General features: G+C 37.9%; 1 protein-coding gene across 1 annotated transcript in view; it reads right to left on the minus strand.

Moving 5' to 3' along the window:
* The window catches only part of LOC116329820 (protocadherin-15-like), a 209,712-nt gene that overhangs the window by 148,941 nt on the left and 40,803 nt on the right, over nucleotides 1-19,968 (minus strand). The window contains exons 3-7 of the mRNA XM_039616856.1: nucleotides 17,934-17,948; nucleotides 17,389-17,454; nucleotides 5,831-5,991; nucleotides 5,229-5,384; nucleotides 1,872-1,991 (exon numbers count right to left, since the gene is read on the minus strand). Coding sequence (XP_039472790.1) covers nucleotides 1,872-1,991; nucleotides 5,229-5,384; nucleotides 5,831-5,991; nucleotides 17,389-17,454; nucleotides 17,934-17,948 — 518 coding nt within the window. The remainder of the gene's footprint in view (nucleotides 1-1,871; nucleotides 1,992-5,228; nucleotides 5,385-5,830; nucleotides 5,992-17,388; nucleotides 17,455-17,933; nucleotides 17,949-19,968) is intronic.

A 19,968-nucleotide genomic window follows, 5' to 3' on the forward strand; every position in this document is an offset into this window, starting at 1 on the left:
ACCTTTTTTCTGATGAAATCAAGACAACTAAATAAATGCATGAGGACAAAAACGAGATGTCAATATTATGGAGAGACAAGTTCCAATCAGAATTAATTGAGTTGTATAGTGAGGCGGGACGTGTTTAGAAGTCATCCAATCAGAAGTAATCAGAAGTTTAGACGCCTACAATTTGATCTGTCTACAACAAACAGTGTAGGGCTGGGCGATTTGAGGAAAATCTGATATTGTGATATTTTTGGGGGGCTATATCACAATACACAATATACATCACAATATGTTTAAAGAACCTCCAACAGCAAATGTTATTTTCAACCATATAATGCCTAACATCGCACTGGTATAATCATCCAAATTGACTATTCATTGTTTTTTCTAATTTGAAAACAAAAAACCCCCCAAAATCTGAGTGAATTGAAATGTTTTCATCAGTTGACACAGAGGTTTTTCACAAATGACAATACTGTCACAATAAGTCTCTTCCTGTGGTCAACATTAGGCCTTTAACAACAATAAGAAAAAAAGATAACTGCAACAAAAAAGTACATGAAGCAAGAATAGACGACACAAAATAAAACAATTCAAATTAAAAAGGTGCTCTTTTGTGCTTATAACATATAAAAATTGTAAAATAATTAATGCGGAGTTTAAACCAGTCTACTGCTACCTTTTGCGGCATGTTTTGCAAATTACTCAAATTACTGCATCTTGCTCTGCATGCTCCTTGTGAAATCCAGCGAATCTCGCTCGCCCGAAACTCCTCCTGTCCCCATATTTTTCCCTATCTGGTAGTAGATAAACACGCATGCTCAGCATTGTGTCAGGTCGAAAATTTTCCGGGATGGGCGGAGTTAATGATGCATTCGCAGTGTGTGGGATAAAAGAAAAACTCATGGTGACTGCTCAATGTTTACATGTCAATTTATACTCAATGGTTACGATAAAGCCATTTTAACCATCTTACGTGGAAAAACTCGTGATTCCGTATATCGCCCAGCCGTAGGTATGAGCTCCCTGTTTCTCATGAAAACGTGACAAAATGTCAACACACAAGGAGGCGATAAGTAGACATCCTCTACTGACACATTTAGCAGCTTTCACTGGCAAAGACAAACTTTTACACAAAACTTTTTGGTCAACTAAATCAGCTTCGAATAAACCTAGACTAGACTAAAAATAAAAGAATTTAGATGCCTAAATTATAACTAAAACTAAATGATGTTTTAGTCAAAAGACTCATTAAAACAAAATGAGAATTTGGTGTCAAAATTAACACTGATGTGAACATTTAAAGAGATAAGAAACGGTGCCATATCTGACTGCATGAAGAAGATTAATTGTGCAGTCTTTAGCAATAATCACTAATCTTTGTAATTTACTCTAAACAGCTTCTAACATTAATTATCGCTGAGATGAAAGTAAAGCATAAGGAGAATCTAATGTTATAGGCTACTGTTTTTGAGCATCAAAAGAAAATTTCTACTATTTTTTTTATTTCTTATTACATTAATGTTGCTATAATGTATAATTTATATAAAGATGTAAATGGGGAATTGTAAGTGCTCCTTTCTGGATGTTGGTTGTCTTTTGCTTAACTTTGCTGGTGTGCATTAGGAAACTGGAGACGATGGTTAAAAAATATGATTTCTAAGATCTGATTTGGCAAGAAGAAAAAGTAAACAGTTCTCAACTGTGATCTCAATCAAATTTTAAATCAGTACTGCTTTATACTCTATTGTCAGAAGAAAGAGGAAGAATAAAGAGGCAGAAGCACTATAACTGCTTATGCAGCTTTGCTGCTTGGTCTCTAGTGAATTTATAACCATGCTACACCATGTTGACAGAGATCAGTGGGCAAGTGGATGACCTACCGGGTCTCTCGGATTGTACTGGATGGTGTACTCTATCTGTCCATTGGGACCGTCATCAATGTCTGTTGCTCCATTGTTTCCTGAGAAACCAGAAAAGATAGTCGTTCCAACTGGGGTCAGCTGAAAACACAACAGAAAAAGAGAGTTTCAATACTTTTTTCTATACACCTTTAGTACAACAACCAACACTGTGTTGTTTGTTTATTTCTTTCAGTTTAGATGACCACAAAGAGAAAGTATACTTTGTAGCACATTTAGGTACTAGCTCATTCCCATCTTCCCTGGATAGGTTAAAAAACAGTGAGATCCAGTTCAAGTCTATGAGAGGACACACATACACAAACTCAAGTACCCGCACATATGGTAGCAAATGGAAAGCCACACAAATCAAAACGTTAATCAATAATTACATAAAAAAAAGAAAAAGTTATCATAAACTAAAAATCACAAACTGATGCTCACAAGACTGAACAGTCAAAATCCATTGTTTCAAATCCAGAGAGAAACTACAGAAATTTGCACCAGTGTTCAAATTGTTTTTAAGCATATTACAAGTTTTAATTGATTTATAGGAAAAAGCTGACTGCGCAAACTGGTGCCTTGCTTATGCTCATTTACTGAGAGCAAAGCTGGACAAATCCCCTCAAACATGGGAGAGCAGCATCATGGAGAATATTATTTACTAAACATCCATCTGAATAACATATTACATTATCAAAACTTAATATATTATATTTAGTAAGTATATGACATGACATTGACAGGATTTTCTGTCTATAACTTTGACTTGTTTACAAAAGGATCTAATTTACTTTATGTTATGTGACCAGAATGACATACAGTACAGTAATGAAAGTACAATAAAATCTTAGATGTATGAACTATTAATTAGTTCCTAATATGCTTAAAATAGTTTTTAGTGGTTTTTCAAGCTTGGGTCGAATCTTTGAAAATTGCCAAAGAGAACACAGTTTGACAAACATAAAATAGTATTTTTCACCACAACAGGATTCCCAAATTGTTGAAAACTTGTCATGGTGGTATCTTCACATGGTGTTCAGTTCCTTAAAAAAAACTGAGCAAACTGGACAAATGGAGGACAAAAGAAGGAGTGACAGGCTTAAAAAAAGGCATGCAGATAAGCAACATCTGAAAGTCATGCCCTTGAGAAATAGGAAAATACAGAAACGGGGGGAAAAAACACCTGACACAGGACCTGAGAGATGCTCGGACAACAACGTTATTGCAGCAGTGTGGGATCGTCTTGACACAGAACAGGACAAAAGACGGCCAACATCCAAAGAAGAGCTCTGAATGTCCTTCAAGATGCCTGGAAAACTATTCCTGAAGACTAAGGCTAAGAAATAACAAAAAAGCTTCTCTATGAAAGTTTAGACTTGTTGAAAAATAAAGGTCATACTAAATAATCACCTTAAAGCTCCTTTAAACTCATCGTCCTCATATATTGTGTATTCATGCACTGCATGTTTGCACGTTTCAGTAAATAACTGCATGTACTTCCCATTTTCCCACCAAAACATATAAAGAATGAGTGGCAGCTAAAGATTTTTGTACAGTACTGTAAAATAGCTTGTTGTTGCAGTTGTTTACAATAACTCACTGATCTATGAGCCAGTATTTTCCTTTAAATTCAATGTCACAGTCAGAAAAATATAGCTTACTTTCATACAGAGAACAGATAAGGCGTTCAAAAAGAATGCCATTCATTTTGATTTCATTTTTCTGACAGAAATTTTTAGGGTGGAAGACGCACACTTGCCACCGTGCATAGAAGAGAAGAACTTTGCCAATATATGTATTGCTGTGCTATATTTTTCGATCCATGTGCCAAGGGATCTGTGATTACATGTCAAAGCAGAAGTTTAATCTCCAGACAGCACTGGAAACAGCCGCGATTAACTTTAATTTAGCTGTTGCACCAATGATTTGTTACATCATTTCCCTCAACAGGGTTATCTTTGCCTCCCACTGATCTCACAATGGTCTTCAGAATGTCTCATGCTGTCACTTTGCCACTTCTGGATACAGCTGTAATGAAGCAACTCCAGACTCAAGCACCGGTGCCAGCTCATGAAATCAGCCACAGTGATCACCTTGTACTCAGAAAAAATACTCACTGAACTCATAAATTGTGCCCTAGACATCCTTATAAATAACCATATATCCTCTGTCTGTCTTATCAGTCTGACTCACTTGCTTGTAGCCAGTATTTTTTAGAAATAAAAAGCGAAGAAGAAGACTAGATTATAAGATTTCAGATGAAAGTGGATGAACACCTTTTGATTTCAAATTTACTGCTTTTGTTTGAGTTCTGGGGCCAATAGAAGTGAATTAGACAATAGTTGTCCACCTAATGAGCCCACGTCCACTCAGATCCCAATAAATGTGCTACTACTTTTAAATTACTACCTAGATCTGAATTAATGTTTTAATTTTTTATCTTACTACTGCAAAATAGAATGAATTTACCTTGGCCTTCCACAGGGATCATATTTTTTACAGTGCATCTTCTTAATTGTATTGTGAACCTTGATAGTGAATGGAGGAAACTATTATAGTAGGAGTAATGAGGAAGTGGAAATGCGTAGGAGGTGATGGGGTGGGAACAAGAATCGGCGACAACCAGAAATTTATAGAGTGTGGCAACGAAAAGGTTGGGAAAGGTTGAGAAAAGGTGACATAATGAAGAGGTGGGAGCGGTGAGGGGGCATGTGAGTGTGTATATGTGTGAGAGCCAGGGAGGGAGGGAGAGGTGTTCTGCAAAAACAGAGGAGAGGCCAAGAGAAAGAAAGGGAGAGACTGAGAAGACAGATTGAGTTGGACAGGCTGTGGAAGACTGTATAATGAGATATTCTACCGGGACCGCTAGGTCTGTGCTGGCAGCCGGCTACATGTATCCTTGTCCAGCTTAAGTTTGAACCTCCTCTAGTTATATTTTTGCTTCTACAGACTCTGGAGAACAAACTAACTGTGGGATTGGCATCATAAAGATTATTTTGGAAACCCCAGAATCACAGATATGGATCTCTCATATAGCTGCCCAAGAACTGAGATTTTTTTTTTCATTACTGTTCACTACCTTGCCCTTCAACTTTGGTACGACAGCAAAAACGCACACAAAAAGCCAGACAATGTGCACTGCTGCATTTCCTCTATAGAATATATAAAAGAGCATGACTGAAAGGACAGCAGTGGGAAGGCTTGGTGTACAGTACACTTGATATGTTGTATGCAGGTCGGTTTAACGAATGGCTTTATTGCTTTCTTTCTTTCTTTTGACTTAGCTTTACTTCACAGACAGAGATGGTGCGTTTTTGTGTGCGACTGGGTTTTTACCTCATTCACGGCGACGTAGTATCTCGGCTGCTGGAAACGGGGCGCGTTGTCGTTGCGGTCTCGAACAACAATGCGGACCTCGTGTAAAATCACAGTGCCTATCAGCTCATTGGTACACTGAACCTGAACCACGATGGAGTGAATGTACGAGGGGGGCTGGAAAAGAGGAAACACAGGAGGAGAAAGAGGTTCTTAAAATGTTAAATGTGCAGTTTTAAATTAAGTCTATTTATCTTGAGGAAAAAAGACTACACAAAGACTTTGTGTATTGTATTTACTTTTTGTGCCAAATCACAGTCAAAAACAAGTGTGGATTACTTCAGAACAGGATGATGAATGTTTACTAAGAGGAAAAAAGAGCTAAAACCTGCTAAATTTCTCACAACAGCACATGATGGCTAAAGTAAAAAACATATAAAAATAAATAAATAAGAGCTATAGAAATGTAAATGTACTTCCACTGTTTATGTCTCCTGGGGTCAATCGAATTAAAGAAAAACTAGGAGCAAAAACTGCATTTGCTGAAGCAGCAATTTTACTTTTAGTTTGGCATACGGCACAATGAGTGAACGTGACTGAAGAAAAGCTAGAATAAATCTTACATCTCTGTCCAGCACCCGTCCCGTGCTGTTCAGGTAAAGAGCTTGTTTGGAAGGGTCAAGAATGACCCAGCGATCGTTGTTGTCCCTCAGGGACAGAGAGATGGTTCGATCCGGACCCTCAGCCACACCGTTGATGTGCATGTTGTCCACCAACAATGTTCCTGAAATAAAATAAAAGCAGGTTTAATAATCCTTTGGCTCAAGAGACAGATGCAGCGTCCAGAGCTTCAGGATGTAAAAAGCAGAATTCAATTACCTCTGGAGTTAAACAGAAACAGACAGAGAAACCGTTTGGTCCAAAATGAGTAATAAATGAAAAGGAAGCAGGAAAAATTTAGACAGAACCCTCAGTTTTTCTTCATGTTCTCAATTAAATATATACCTGGAAATTATATGCCGGATGTAGCCAGAGTCAAGGGCAATTACATGGAGAAGCTCATAACATAGAGCCAGAGAGGAAGAGAGCGACATGAGGAGGGGAAAAAAGGCATTTAGTGGGGCAAGTCTGCTTCCTTCTGCTATAACTATACCTGAAGACTGAAGAGTGTCTGCAACGCAAAACATAACAGACAGACTTCAGGAAGAAACAAGAAAACAACAAATGTTTTAATGATTTAATTGCTTTTATCAGCCTGGAATTAATTAAAGAAAAACATCAAAATATTTTTAAAAAGTAAACATTTTAATAAGACAGATGGCAAAATGAAATAAACTCGATTAATTTAACATAGTCATCGGTGGGTGGTGAAGTAATTTGGGAATGAGAAAAATACTGGAAAGCGAAAACAAAGAGAGAAATACAATACAAACAGGAGGAAAAGATCATTTAAATGGTATCAGTGAGCTGTGGAAATTTAAACTGGGCATATTATCTGCAAAAACAAAAATTAAGCCATGTGGTCTGAGGAGGCAGATTACATGAGAAATGATAAAATGCACTTGGAAATGTCACAAAATGTGCTGTTATTTGTTGTTTCTGGGTGAAACTGTCAATGAAAATCAAACAGGGATGTTTGTATTAGTGGTGAACAGCTGATGAATAACTTGAGTGTTGGTCTAATGTGCTCCTTGTTATATTTGGTGATGTTCTCATGTCTTTAACCATAAAGTGCCTGTTTTAGTTTACGGGAAATATTTAAACAGAGAGGAGGCAAAAAAAAATGAAAAATAAATAAATAAAAGTGGAAAAAAACAACTACATAAAAAAATGAATCACAATGTATCCGCTCGACACCATTTGCACAGCTCCCAAAAAATGCAAGTGACCCATTACCAGATGCCACGCACTGCATTATTAATCAAAAACACTATTGTGCCCCATCCTGCAGCTGACTATTAGACGCCGGAGGCTTTTACTCTGTATTTGTTCTTACATGAAAGCAACAAATGGATTAGTTAATTGGAGGCGATAACTAATAACACATCTCACTTGGCATCTGCCCTTTCAGCAGATGATGGTACATAACGACCAGGGCTCTGTGCTACGAACCAAGTCCAACTCACCCAAACAAAAACTTTAGAGTGTCTTCAAACTGATTGCTCAGTAGGCTAAGATAGCCATCTCTGTGAACCACCTCCATAACACTGAAACGCAGGGCTAAACCTGAAGTTCACTGCTTTTCTTGAAACCTCCCGTCCTTTTGTCTGAGCTGTAAACTGTCAGCAACATTAGCAACTGCTTTGTAAAAAAAAAATGCTTTTATTTGTGCTCAAAACCAAACATTGTTTTTTTTTCATATGTACAGAAGAAAAATCATTCACCATTACACACTACAGCAAATCATGCGATGCCAGTCCTTTCACCCCCTTATGTGGCTGTCTTGCAATTCTGGATGACTGGTCTTGTTCTTACTCTTTCTCACCCTTCTCTCCTTCCTCTGCATCCTTTTCCTCTTAAACCTCATTCGTGGTTAGCGCGTTGGTTGTTGCCAACTGCAAAGTCATCAAGGCCATGTGACAATTTGCATTGGCACCTGAGTATCACTGCACTGAATAATAGGAGTTACGGTTTAGAATAAAATAATTCTGTGTGAGCACTGGTAGAGGAATAGAAGAAACAGTTAGCATGGATTAAAGGATTACAGTTTGCTTTTTTGTGTGTTTACTTTTTTAGTTTTTCCCTAAACAACTTATCCTTTCAAGCTGTTGCAGCACCTTCTTCTCTGTAATCTGGGACTCTCTGAGCTCCTGCACTGATATATTACTGAAATGATGCTAAAGATTGACCTTCTTTTACACTCATGTCTCCAACCGGACCGCATACGTGAAGTTACGAAAACTGAGTGGTGCACAGCAAGTTACGCCTCATTTGGCTCATGCCGTTGTTCACAAGGGCAACAGCAGTGGTTTCATCAACAGCACTGCTTGTAATGCAACCTAAAGTAAGTCACTTCCATAATCACTTTATATATTTCTGTATTGCAGTAACAAATTTAATTGCTCTACTAAATTTAGCAATCACTTTATAATTTCAGTTATATGACAAAGAAAGTTTTCACATGACCATAAGTAGATCTATGAAAGACTAAGTGCACCTTTACCACTTCCACAGGAATTAAGAGGGTAAGTAGCAGCCAGGTGCTGTTAATCAAATGCACTTGATTAATTGAGCAAATGTCACCACCTCTATAAAAGTAGAAGTTTTTACAGTCTACTGATCCGGAGCGTTCAGGTGTGCATTATCACAATGCCACAATCTTTCCTGCAGTCGATGTTCCGGCAAATTCACTCCAAGGTCAAACCATACTACTCTCAGAGAAACTTCAGAAAAACACAGAGCTACAGCTCACGCTCTGTAGGCCTTGGTTAGCATGTTAAATGTTCATGGTATCACAATAACAAAAAAAAAGAAAATAAAGAACAAATATGTCTTGTTTGGAATGATTACCAGGAGAAAGTGACATCTCTCTAAAAGAAACATGGTGACATGATTTAGGTTTGCAAAGCTGCATCTGAACAAACCACAAGAGATCCGGAACAACATTCTTTGAACAGATGGGACCAAAATGGAGATATTGGACAATAACGCACAACAATAAAAACACCAAATATCAGCACAAACACTTCATACCAACTGTTAAACACAGCAGTGGACAGATGATCATTTACACTTGTTTTTAAGCCGCAGGACCTTTGCACCTTGCAGGTATCAACCATGAACTCCTTTGTACGCGAAATAATCGTAGAGTGAAATGTGCCGTCCATCTTACAGTTTGGCCTAAATTAGGTCAGACAACAGGATAATAATCCAGAGCACAGCAGCAAATCTATAAAAGAATGACTGAAAAAGAAAAAGATCAACGTGCGGCTATAGTCCAGTGAACGTGGCTCCAAAACACTGTAAAAGACTGAGAAAATCTTATAGAAAGTGATGCTTCAAGTTAGTGCTACTGAAAGTGGTTCTATGAGTTATTGAATCATGGGGTTAACTTATTGTTTTCTGTACTAATTAAACTATAATATTGATATTCAAGCTAGCAAGCTGGGAGGATTAAAAAATAAATGTGCCTTTTTTATTTGCACTTGTCAATCAGCTGATTTCCTTTTTTCTTCGAGGGAGAAGAAAAACCGTATAGTGCTCTAACATTTGAGAAGTACAGATATTATTTTCACTTTTATTGCACAAATGGACAAGAATATTTATGCAAACTGTGCCCAGGCTGGAAACAACTGTCTACTGTTGCTAACGTCACATCCATTCTTTCCAAACATCTCAAAAGAAAATACTATTCCCTGCTGCAGAATGAAGCTGAATCTGTGCCAACCGCAGCCAAGCATGATTTCCAACAGGAAACATAAGCAGCAATGAGTCTCCACTCCTACCTGTACCTTATCTGAAATAAAAATCACTGTTGTTGCATCATTTTTTCATACATAGAGGATCGCAACCCTTGTGTGTTGTTCAATCAGCCTGAGAGCTATGCTGGCGGACGCCTAGGGTCACATGGGTCGCCAGGTACAGGTAGGAGAAGCTAGACTAAGAGTGATCTCTGTAACTCCATGTTGGTACAAAAAAATAAAATGAAAAGCAAAACCTTAGTAACAGAAACAACAATGTAGATTTTGTTGCTGCCTTAAGCACCCAAGGGCATACTAGGAGAACCCCACCTGATCTGGCCCATCAGGTTTTAGCAACAAGTGCTTTTGTGTGTAAACGATTACATCTGTGTTCATCTGTGCTCAATGCAACTCAATTTTATAAAACAAAATTACAAAAAACCCAAACGTATGTTGACCAATGCACCAAACAAAAGAGAGAAATTGGATACAAACAAAAAAAGGAATAAAGAAAAAAAAAAAACTACAAAAACTTCTACACCTACAAACTGCTGTGTGTATGTTTGTGTGCGTAAGAGAGCCCTAGAAAGTTTTGAAATTAGAAATGAGAGCTAAAGAGAAAGATTCCGACGTGGAGAAAGAGAGAAAAGTTGAGAAGTGAGCAGGATTGTGTTTGCTCGCTGGAAAACGTCTCGTCTGTGTGCACACACCCGTCTGCACACACAACAACATAAACACACGCGCACTGAGCGATCTCATATCTGATCTGCCAGACATAAAATTGGGTCATGGCCTTCTGTGCTACCATGGAAACCATGTCAAATGCTTTGCTGTGATTTGCTGATTTTATATAAACGAGGAACTTTAATGAAATTGGTTTCTTTATATGAGAAATGGGATAGAAAATGGAATTCATTAGGGGGCTTTCATTCCTTACCATCGTCTGGCTATCTCTCTGCTGGTTTTTCTGCTTCTTTCTAGCAAAAATTAAGAAAAAAAACCCCTCACCAAGACAGGCAAAGAAGCCTGATAGAAATAGTACCTATACCTTATATAACTGTGTCTAATTTGATACCACAGACCATCTAATGCAAATGGGCTCTTTTCACAGTGACCTCACTTTATAGGATGTGTGACTGAATACAGCACTCAGCAGCATCTGATTAAATTGACCCACGTGTTAAAGCACACGGGCAGAACCATATGAAGCCACTGGTGTGTGTGGGTGTGCACGAAGGAGGGAATTGCCTGAGAAAAAAGAAACACAAAGAACATTTAGAGAAAAAGGGAAATGAGAAAGACAGCAGAAGAGAAGAAAGATTGGGTTGAACGAGAGGGTGATATAAATAAAGAATAAAGAGAATATTAGGAGTAAATAGAGAGAAAATGAGCATAGTGGCAGTGCATTAATAGAATATTTTACAGGACATTAGCTTAACTGAATGTGGCTGCACTGCTAGTGTGTCATCCAGGTATGAACCATGGGCTGAAAAGTAATCATCACATCTACCTCCTTCTTGAGCGCTTAGTGGGTGGGAAAAGACTCAAGACAAATAGCACTGGATAGGAAGGACAAAAGAAGTAATGAGTGTTGGCTGGCCAAGGTAAATTCGCTTTATCTACCATTTAAGTTGAGATAGTTCAATGGCAGACACATAGAAAAAACATATTAGTGAACATTATAATTTCTAAAAGCATCAAAGTTGTTTTGACTCTTTTACTGAGGTTTTATAGCAGTTTGACTTCCTATAATTTACAACGTTATCGCGTGCAAAATAATGGTTTCTGCTATGTAGCGTTTACTACTCGTGACATCTGTTTGACCGCTCTAATCTGTTTTGAAAAAGGCTGAACTGGTCCCTCCAAAATGATAAAAGGAAGAAAAGTACCGAGATGAGAGACACTTTTCACAGATGAATCTTCTTTGAAACGAAGCATTCTTTTAACATATCAGCATTTTGAATTCATTTAGTCCATTTTGTTTGGTGTGTGACAAGGGAAGTTAAAATATTGCATTCACACAACAAGTAGAGTCAAGGGCTTTTCACATTATCTCTACCAAAAGTAAGAAAAATAAAATACAATAAATAAATAGGTAAAGGTAGTTTATCAGAAAAAGAGGTAGAATGTGGCCCTTTGCTGGTATTTCTGCATTTTCATTGTTGCATTTGATGTAATTCAATTTTTTGAGTGATAACCTTAATCCAGGGTTGGGCTAAACCAGTTCAGAGGGTGTGAGAAAGAAGAAAAAGGTAGCAATGAGAGTATAGGGAATTTAAATGTAGGGACTATAACTATTTAAGGGTGGGAGCTGGCTGATAGGAAGGAAACTAGATGTGTTGTGTGTGCAGGACACCAGGTGGAAGAGAGTCAAGGCTAGGAGCATCAAAAATGGATTCAAACTGTTCTACCGTAGGAAGGAAATGTAATGAAATATAAGTTATCTTGAAGGAAGAGTGCGTGAGTTGTGTTGTGGAGGTGAACAGATTGTAGGAAGTGGTTATGTTGAATGTGGTGATGTTGTATGGCCTACAATGTGAATGTCAAAAGAGAAAGAGGAATTCTGGAGTAAGTTGGATGAAGGAGTAGAGAGTCATGATTGGAACAGACTTGAGTGGACTTGCATGTGAAGGGAACAGAGGTGACGAGGAGGTCTTGGGTAGGAAGCAGTTAATAAAAAAGTGGGGTAGTCAGGGAGATGAAGAGAGTAGACAGGAGTATTGGGAGGCTAGCTCTACTGCAAAGAGAGGTTGCAAAGGAAAAAGCTTGTAGTGTGTGTTGTACATGAGGCTAGGCACTAAGGAAGGAGACAAGGATTTTCATCAGTTGACTAGAGCTTGAAATCAAAGCTACCAAGGATATGCAGAAAAGCATGCGAGGGTGGTGCAGGACATGCATGAAGTAGTAGGAGTGGTGGGGGGGATTAAATCATTAATTGGTTCTGAGCCCCTTCATGTTTGCATTGTTGATGGACAAATTGACAGATGAGGTCAATTTGTCCATGAGTCTCCGTGGGCTGTGATATTTGTAAATAATATTGTGATCTATAGTGAGAGTAGGGAGCAGGTGGAGGTATGCTCTGGAGAGAAGAGGAAGGAAAGTCAGCAGAAGCAAGACAGAAGACATGTGCGTGAATGAGAGGAAGGCAGATGGAATGGTGAAGATGTAAGGAGTAGGGATAGTGGTAGATGACAGGTAGATGAGTTTAAATACCTGGGGCCAGCACAAGAAAGGTGACGAAAAGAGTGTTGGCAGGGTGTAGTGGGTGGAGACAAGTGTCGGGTGATTTGTGACGGAAGGATAGCAGCAAGAGTGAAGGGAATGTTTACAAGATGGTACTAGGGCCTGCTATGATGTATGGTCAGGAGACGGTGGCAGTGACAAAAAGACAGCAAGCCAAGCTGGAGGTGACAGAGTTGAAGATGACAAGATTCATGTTAGGAGTGACGAGAAGGGATTAGAGAAGGACACCTCAGTTTGAGCAGTGTGGAGACAATGTAAGAGTGACAAGGCTAATGTAGTTTAGACATGTCCAGAGGAAGGTTATAGCAGATGTCTTGGACAGGATATTAAAAAAAATTTAAATCAGGGAAAGGGAAAACTTAAAGGGTGGCTAAAGTGGTCACAGGTGTTTATTGATGACGTGGCTGCCGATTGAAGTTGCAGGATGAATTCTGAAGTGTACAGGGCTGTACTCTGCTCAGACTCAGCCACTTCCATTTGATTTTCAATGATAATGACCCAAAGCACACATAAAAGCAACATATAACTTTCTCCAGGCAAAGGAATGGTATATTCTTCAATAGCCAAGTTGGTTACTTGAGTTCAACCCAACTGTGCATTTTTGTGCAAGTGCATGCTTTTTAGTTACTGAGGACAGAACTGAAGGCAGAGAGAAGAGATGCACAAATGAGCAGCAACAAAAGGGGGCTGTATTAAAGGCCTAGCAGAGTGTCTCAAGGAAGTAAACACAGCATTTGGTGATGTCTTTGGGTTCAAGACTTCAGGCAGTCATTGACTGCAAACGATTTTCATCAACTATTAAAAACAATCTTTTATTTAAAATGAAAATTGAAGACTGTTAAACATCTGTAATTACTAAACAGTTAATCCAACACTTTTGTCTGTACTTTAATCACATCCTGATGTGCCTCTTTCCAAAAACCTACAGGCGTAACTATAATGTCTAGCAACTTTGGTGGACCCTTAGTAAACACTGAGCTATTATATTTTGCTGCTTTTTCTCAAAGTGCAGACTAATAACTGTTTTATTTAGCGTGCAGCTACGTTATTATCAGTGCAAGCTAGATTATCAAACCTCAGTACATTTACAGCAGTACATTAATATTAGAAATAGCAGTAAGCAAAGCTGATTAGATACTATTAAATGCAAAAATTGAGCAAACATTTTCCAACTTGTTAGTCTCCCTCTCTTTTCTCTCGTCTTTCTTCGACTCTCTCCCGTTTGCTAACACCAACCCGAGATAATCACCCTAAAGCTACAACCTCTATTAAATCTGTAACACTATTTCACAGTTGTAGAGCAATACATGCCATAATGCATACAAACGATTCCAAGGCGAAATTATTCTTCACCAGCTCCGTTAGGAAGATTACGGCTTAAACAGGCACACACTTGGATATTCAATATGTACACAATTACTGCACCGACAAATGAATCACACAATGTTAAACAATATGGCCAAGCTATTACCTATGATATATTTAATTCAAACAAACTATTTAGTAGTTAAGAGACTTTTTTTTTTTAAATTAAAGGGTAGGAATTCGTTTGGTAATTGGTTACTGTCCCTAACAATTCAAAATCCCCCCCCAACTATCAACACTAACACTGTTAAGGGTGACTGTATCTAATGTTCAGACATTTCATTTAGACTAAATGTTCAGAAGTGTTCAGACCCAAAAATAAAATGTGAAGGATTTAAATGAATTTTACATGATAGAAAATTCATTTTCTATGTGTTATCTTTTCTGTCAGAAAACAAACCTCATACTGACAACATTACTCACACGATGCTACTGTATAGTACAGTAAAACCACACTATATACACTCGCCGCTTTAGTAGGCACGCATGTTCAACTGCTCATTAATGCACATATCTAATCGGCCAATCACATGGTAGTAACTCAGCACATTTAGGAATGAAGACATGGTAAAGAGGACCTGCTGAGGTTCAAACTGAGCATCAGAACAGGGAATAAAGGTGTTTAAGTTACTTTACATGTGGCACGGTTGCTGGTGATATACGTGCTGGTTTGAGTATTTCGGACACTGCTGTTGGTTGGGATTTTCCCACATAACCACCTCAAAGCTTTACAGACTATGTTCCACAAAAGACAAAGAAATCCTATTCAAATATTAAAAAAAACATGTGTTTCTATTGGTTTCAGCTCTCTGAGAATGTGTGGTTTTGGAAGGACAGCTTCAGTGCTGCTACTGAAAGTGTGTGACTTATCAGGCTCTTTCATACATATCTGAAAAAAGGTCTGAAGTGATTTGATTGAAAACACTAATGCAGTGAAGCTGAGAAATCTGTAGTTCTGACTGACAAAAGTACAAACTGTCTCTGATGAGTTCTGAGATTCAAATAGGGACTGCGAGAGCTGCAGCAAAGCGATCGAGAAAAGCTGCAACAAGGTTGCGAGGTGCTTCACAGAAAAACAAATGCAGATGTCAACATCTGGATTCCAACAGCTGCTTGAATGAAACCACAATGGAAATGTGTAAATAAAACTAAAACTAGTCATACACAATAATCATGCTCAATATTGTGCTTTTAACGTCTGATGTGATGAAACTGCTAGTGTTTACTCGCCTGACAAATCCAAGCTTGAATTTCAATGTCGAGTTATCTACTTATCTTTTCATTTTATCAACCAGTCTCTTTTTCTCAGACCAAAGACCAACACCCTGGAGTCCCCTATTCTCTGTTGACACTGAGCCCGGTGTTTTGTGCATTTAATGAAGCTGCCAGCGGAGGACCAGTGAGGCGTAGTTTTCTCAAACTAAAGGCTCTGCACTCGTCTTCTTGCTCTTGCGTGTGGTCTCCCACTTAATTTTTTTCTTTGTCTGATTAGTAATATTCGCTGTTTTTGGACTCTCAAGTTTTTCAATTTTCTCTAGCCTAATTTATTTGCTTCTTTAATCAGCAGAACAGTCTTCACCTGTGCTATTATAATTGGAAAAACTGGTTTTTTCCTGTGGTCAATCAACCTTTCAACATAATGAACTTGTATTAGGTAACAATTTTCTACAGTACACGAAAGTGATTTTTGCTGAAAATGAGACTCTATAGTACTGTGTAGATGTTCCACTAAAATTTTTTTTTAAAAATAACAGCACACTTGTTTGATTGATGATTTATAGCATTTATGATTTTATGATTAAATGTTTTCTCAGATTAAAACTATTTTTTTTTATCTTTAAACAAAAAACAACAACGAAAATAAAAAGAACACTAGTGACGTTTCACTAGTAAAACATATTAGTGTTAATTGAAAGCCCTACATGAAATCAACACTTCCAGGCTGATTACCAAAAGCACCAGGAAAATAAAAGGATAGGTAGCTTTGTGTGATGCATTAAGCCATTAACAGATACAGATGCCAGCTGGGTTTATGGAAGGCATTGCTCTCCTCTCTGTTTGGTTCTGCTATGCTAATCTTTGTTCACGTCAGTTAGGATTACTATAATCAGGTCTCACATTTTAAAACTTTGTGAAAACCAGACATAGCAAACATTCTCCTCCAAGCAGTAATCTAAAGGCTGGAGATACGAGAGCAATTTAACAATACAGATCAAGTTGTCCATCCATACTTTACCTTTATTTGCAAATCCATCTGCTTTGATCTACTTTACTAAAGCAGGGAATAAATTAATCCATCCCTCAACACATAATCTGCTCTGTATTACACAAAAATCATGATGCTAGACATGCCAACCTAAGTAGACTCTAGGAATGTGTGTTTGTTTACATCCCTTTGGTCTAAATGGCACAGATGTCGAACCAGGGTCCACTAATGAGCCATAAAGCCCTTAAACAATTTGAGCTGGAGACAAAAACACACCGAAGAGAAGAGAAGAGAAGAGAAGAGAAGAGAAGAGAAGAGAAGAGAAGAGAAGAGAAGAGAAGAGATATCCACATAATAGGAAACACAATTAGTTATAAACTCTAAAAATACTGACAAAGTCATCATAACCCAGCCTTTAAACACAAGATTTTCATAAACCTTAATATAGCTTGCATCAACCCACTTCACTTTTGAAAGTTTAATAAAACGCTCCTCTTCCATAGCTGTCGGTTTAATGTGAAGCTTTGTCTGGAGACAGTGAAACAAAGGTAACAAAACCGACCAGTAAGCAACTTCAAACCTTAATAATGAACACATTTCACCTCAAAACCAAGATCTTGTTGTCACTTCTAAGTTGCCAGGCAACTAGTAAAGACGCCAAGAAGTAACTGTGACCAGATCGAAATAGCACATATAGAAAAACACAATGGCAGTTTGAACCGTTCATTAGTTCAAATGAGATGAGGCTTCAACTATGACCCAGTTGGCACAGAATATTTTAATGAGGGCACACCGCATGCTATTCCAATCAGCGTCTTTTAAAGGTCAAGATTTTCCAACAGTGTTTGCCTAACATACGCTAAAAGGTGGTAATCATACTGAAGTGGTCGCCCATCACATCTTGAGTGTAGACCATTTTTTAAATCTCCTTGTGAAGCATTAAACAAGAAAGAAAAGAATACTTTACCATTGGGGCTTTCTTCATCGATGGCAACTATGGTAGCAGGAGGACCCGAGCGGGAAAGTTTACATTCTGGATAGAAAAATAGAGAAAAAAGAAACATATAAAGTTACCATTAATACACTACTGAATGTTGAGCTTCATTATTCAATTTCATTTTAAATGGTCCTCTAAGTACTTGGTAGTACTTAGAGGACAGATCTTTTTTCTTTTCTTTTTACAGGGTTGCACTACCATGTGTAAGAAAAGGTCTAAGGGCAACTCCAGAGAGATTGAAAAGGAAAGCTTGGCAGACATAATCTGTTGCTTATGACCTCATTTTTCTCTTTACAGAGAGAGGAAATGATTCTGTAGGCCAGTCGAATTATATCGCGGGAATGAAAGGCGTATAAATAAGGTGAGGTGGAGTAAGGAAGGCAAGAACTGACAGTACAGAGACTGACAGACGCAGCCCACTATAACCATCTCTGTAAGGTTGGCAAGGGTTAATAAACTAGCACAGTGACTGAACACACAGTTAACAGAGAAAGAAAAAGGAGGAATGTTCTCACCCTCATATTGCCAGTCTGCATCAAGAGCCAGCCCCACCGCACCAGGAAGGAGAGAGAGGGGAAAAGAAAGGTAGCAGTGAACAGAGGAGAAGAAGAAAGAGAAATTAGGAGAAAATTTTCACTTAAGATCAGAATTAACTATCAGAACAAAGACAAAAGGTAAAGACGAGGGAGTCAAACATGAAATGCAGTAAGCAGGTTCAAAGATTTGAAGATGATAGCCAATTTCTGCCAATCTTTCTGAGCTTTTCCAACATCTCTCAGAGCCATCACCCACAATTTACTGTATTACGAGAAGAAATTATTTCAAAACTGGCCAGAAGCTAAAAACTGTCTCATTCGGAGGGAAAAGAGCACCGAAATTCAAACATTCTCTTTCATCTATTTCCCTGTTCTTGTGAGATACGGTGAAAAAAAAAAGAACACCCACATTCACCTGACAAGCCGATATTACTGTACAGCTCTCGAGGATGGTTGGGAAAGTCCCAGAGGAAGGGTGGAAGATGGATATCTGCTCACCTAGAAAATAGACTTCATGGAACAATGATCACACTTTCTGTCTCTCGTACCCTCTTGCTCTGCCTCTCCACGATAAAGCATTACAGCTGTGTGACATCAGAGATTATATCAGATGTCGGTGATGTGGTGTGTTGTATTTTCATGTAGAATGAAGCTCCCAAATGGGAACTATTTGTCCGTCAAGACAAATAGTTCATATTAGCTTATCTTTCTGCTAAAAATACCAGATTTCCAGTTTGTCATGAATGTTTTCTTTGTCCATACTGTAAAAATCCAACCACGTCACTCACTCAATAAAAAAATCTATTGAAATCTATGAAATAATTCTACAACAGCTAATGTAAAAGCAGAAATGTAACTGTGAAAAAATAAAATCGAGGGCTACTCAAACTGTCTTACTCTATATTTCCTCAAAAATGGAATCCGGTCATGGAACAGGTGATAATCTCAAAGTCTTAATAGCTTTAGGAAACACAAACATATTAAACCTTAATAAATGAATGCACAAACACAACAACACAGATGCTCTCAGACAGCCACACTGCATGGCACAATTAAGCAATTAAAATTCAATCATGTTCCGTGTCAGCAGACTACCTACAGCAGGGTATTAAGGTAAACTAAAAATTGAAATGCTGAAATTAAATAAATTTAGTGCGGTAAATCTAATATTCTAACTTTATTTCCTTTCTAAAGTAATTGAAACTGAATACATTGGATTAACTTGTACTATTATATTGGAGCAGCACTAATGCAAAGCGCACACAGTGTGCCGCCACTTAGGTTTTAATTAAAAAGTAAGTAGCAAATGTTCAGTTTAGATGATGTTACAATAATGTTTTTAACTAATTTTTATATTAAGCTGACTAAATTCTGTGAAAGAGGTGAAGGAAAAAATAAGTTGCAAACTGAGATGACTTTGAAATGAATGAATAAATATAAAATGAAAGAATATTTAAACATGTAAATACTCAATCATTTTTCTTTCTCCACCTATTTCATTTGTGCTTTAAATAAGTTGGCATAGTAAATAACTGTTGCTCTTCTTTTTTCGCATTGCTAATGGCAGATTAAAGACAAAGGTGAAATGTTAGCATCACCAGCTGTCTCTGGTATTTCCACAGAGCCCCAGAACATAACCAGTAAATAATTATGCACAACCTCACAAACATTCAGAGAAAGAGAACATGCTAGCTGAAACAGAGCAGAAACACAAGTTTCAGTATTCACATTTAAATTTATTGCCATTTGCAGTTACAATGAAATGATTGCTAATCACTAGCATTGTACTACTAATATCAAATTAGCCTAGCTAGCTTAGTATCAATAGATGGTTAGTGTTGTCGTAGTACTGACTCCCAATCCAGGACTGGAAACCCAATCTGTCTCATCCAACTACCACTACCATCTATGTGTTCGTCAATATACAAAGCAGTACACCCTACGCTGACTGGTAGGTTGAGCAAATGGCTCATAATTTGTGGTGTGTGGGTAACTCAACATAAATTTACACCAT

The sequence above is a fragment of the Oreochromis aureus genome, linkage group 8, assembly GCF_013358895.1.
Source record: "Oreochromis aureus strain Israel breed Guangdong linkage group 8, ZZ_aureus, whole genome shotgun sequence".
NCBI lineage: Eukaryota > Metazoa > Chordata > Actinopteri > Cichliformes > Cichlidae > Oreochromis > Oreochromis aureus.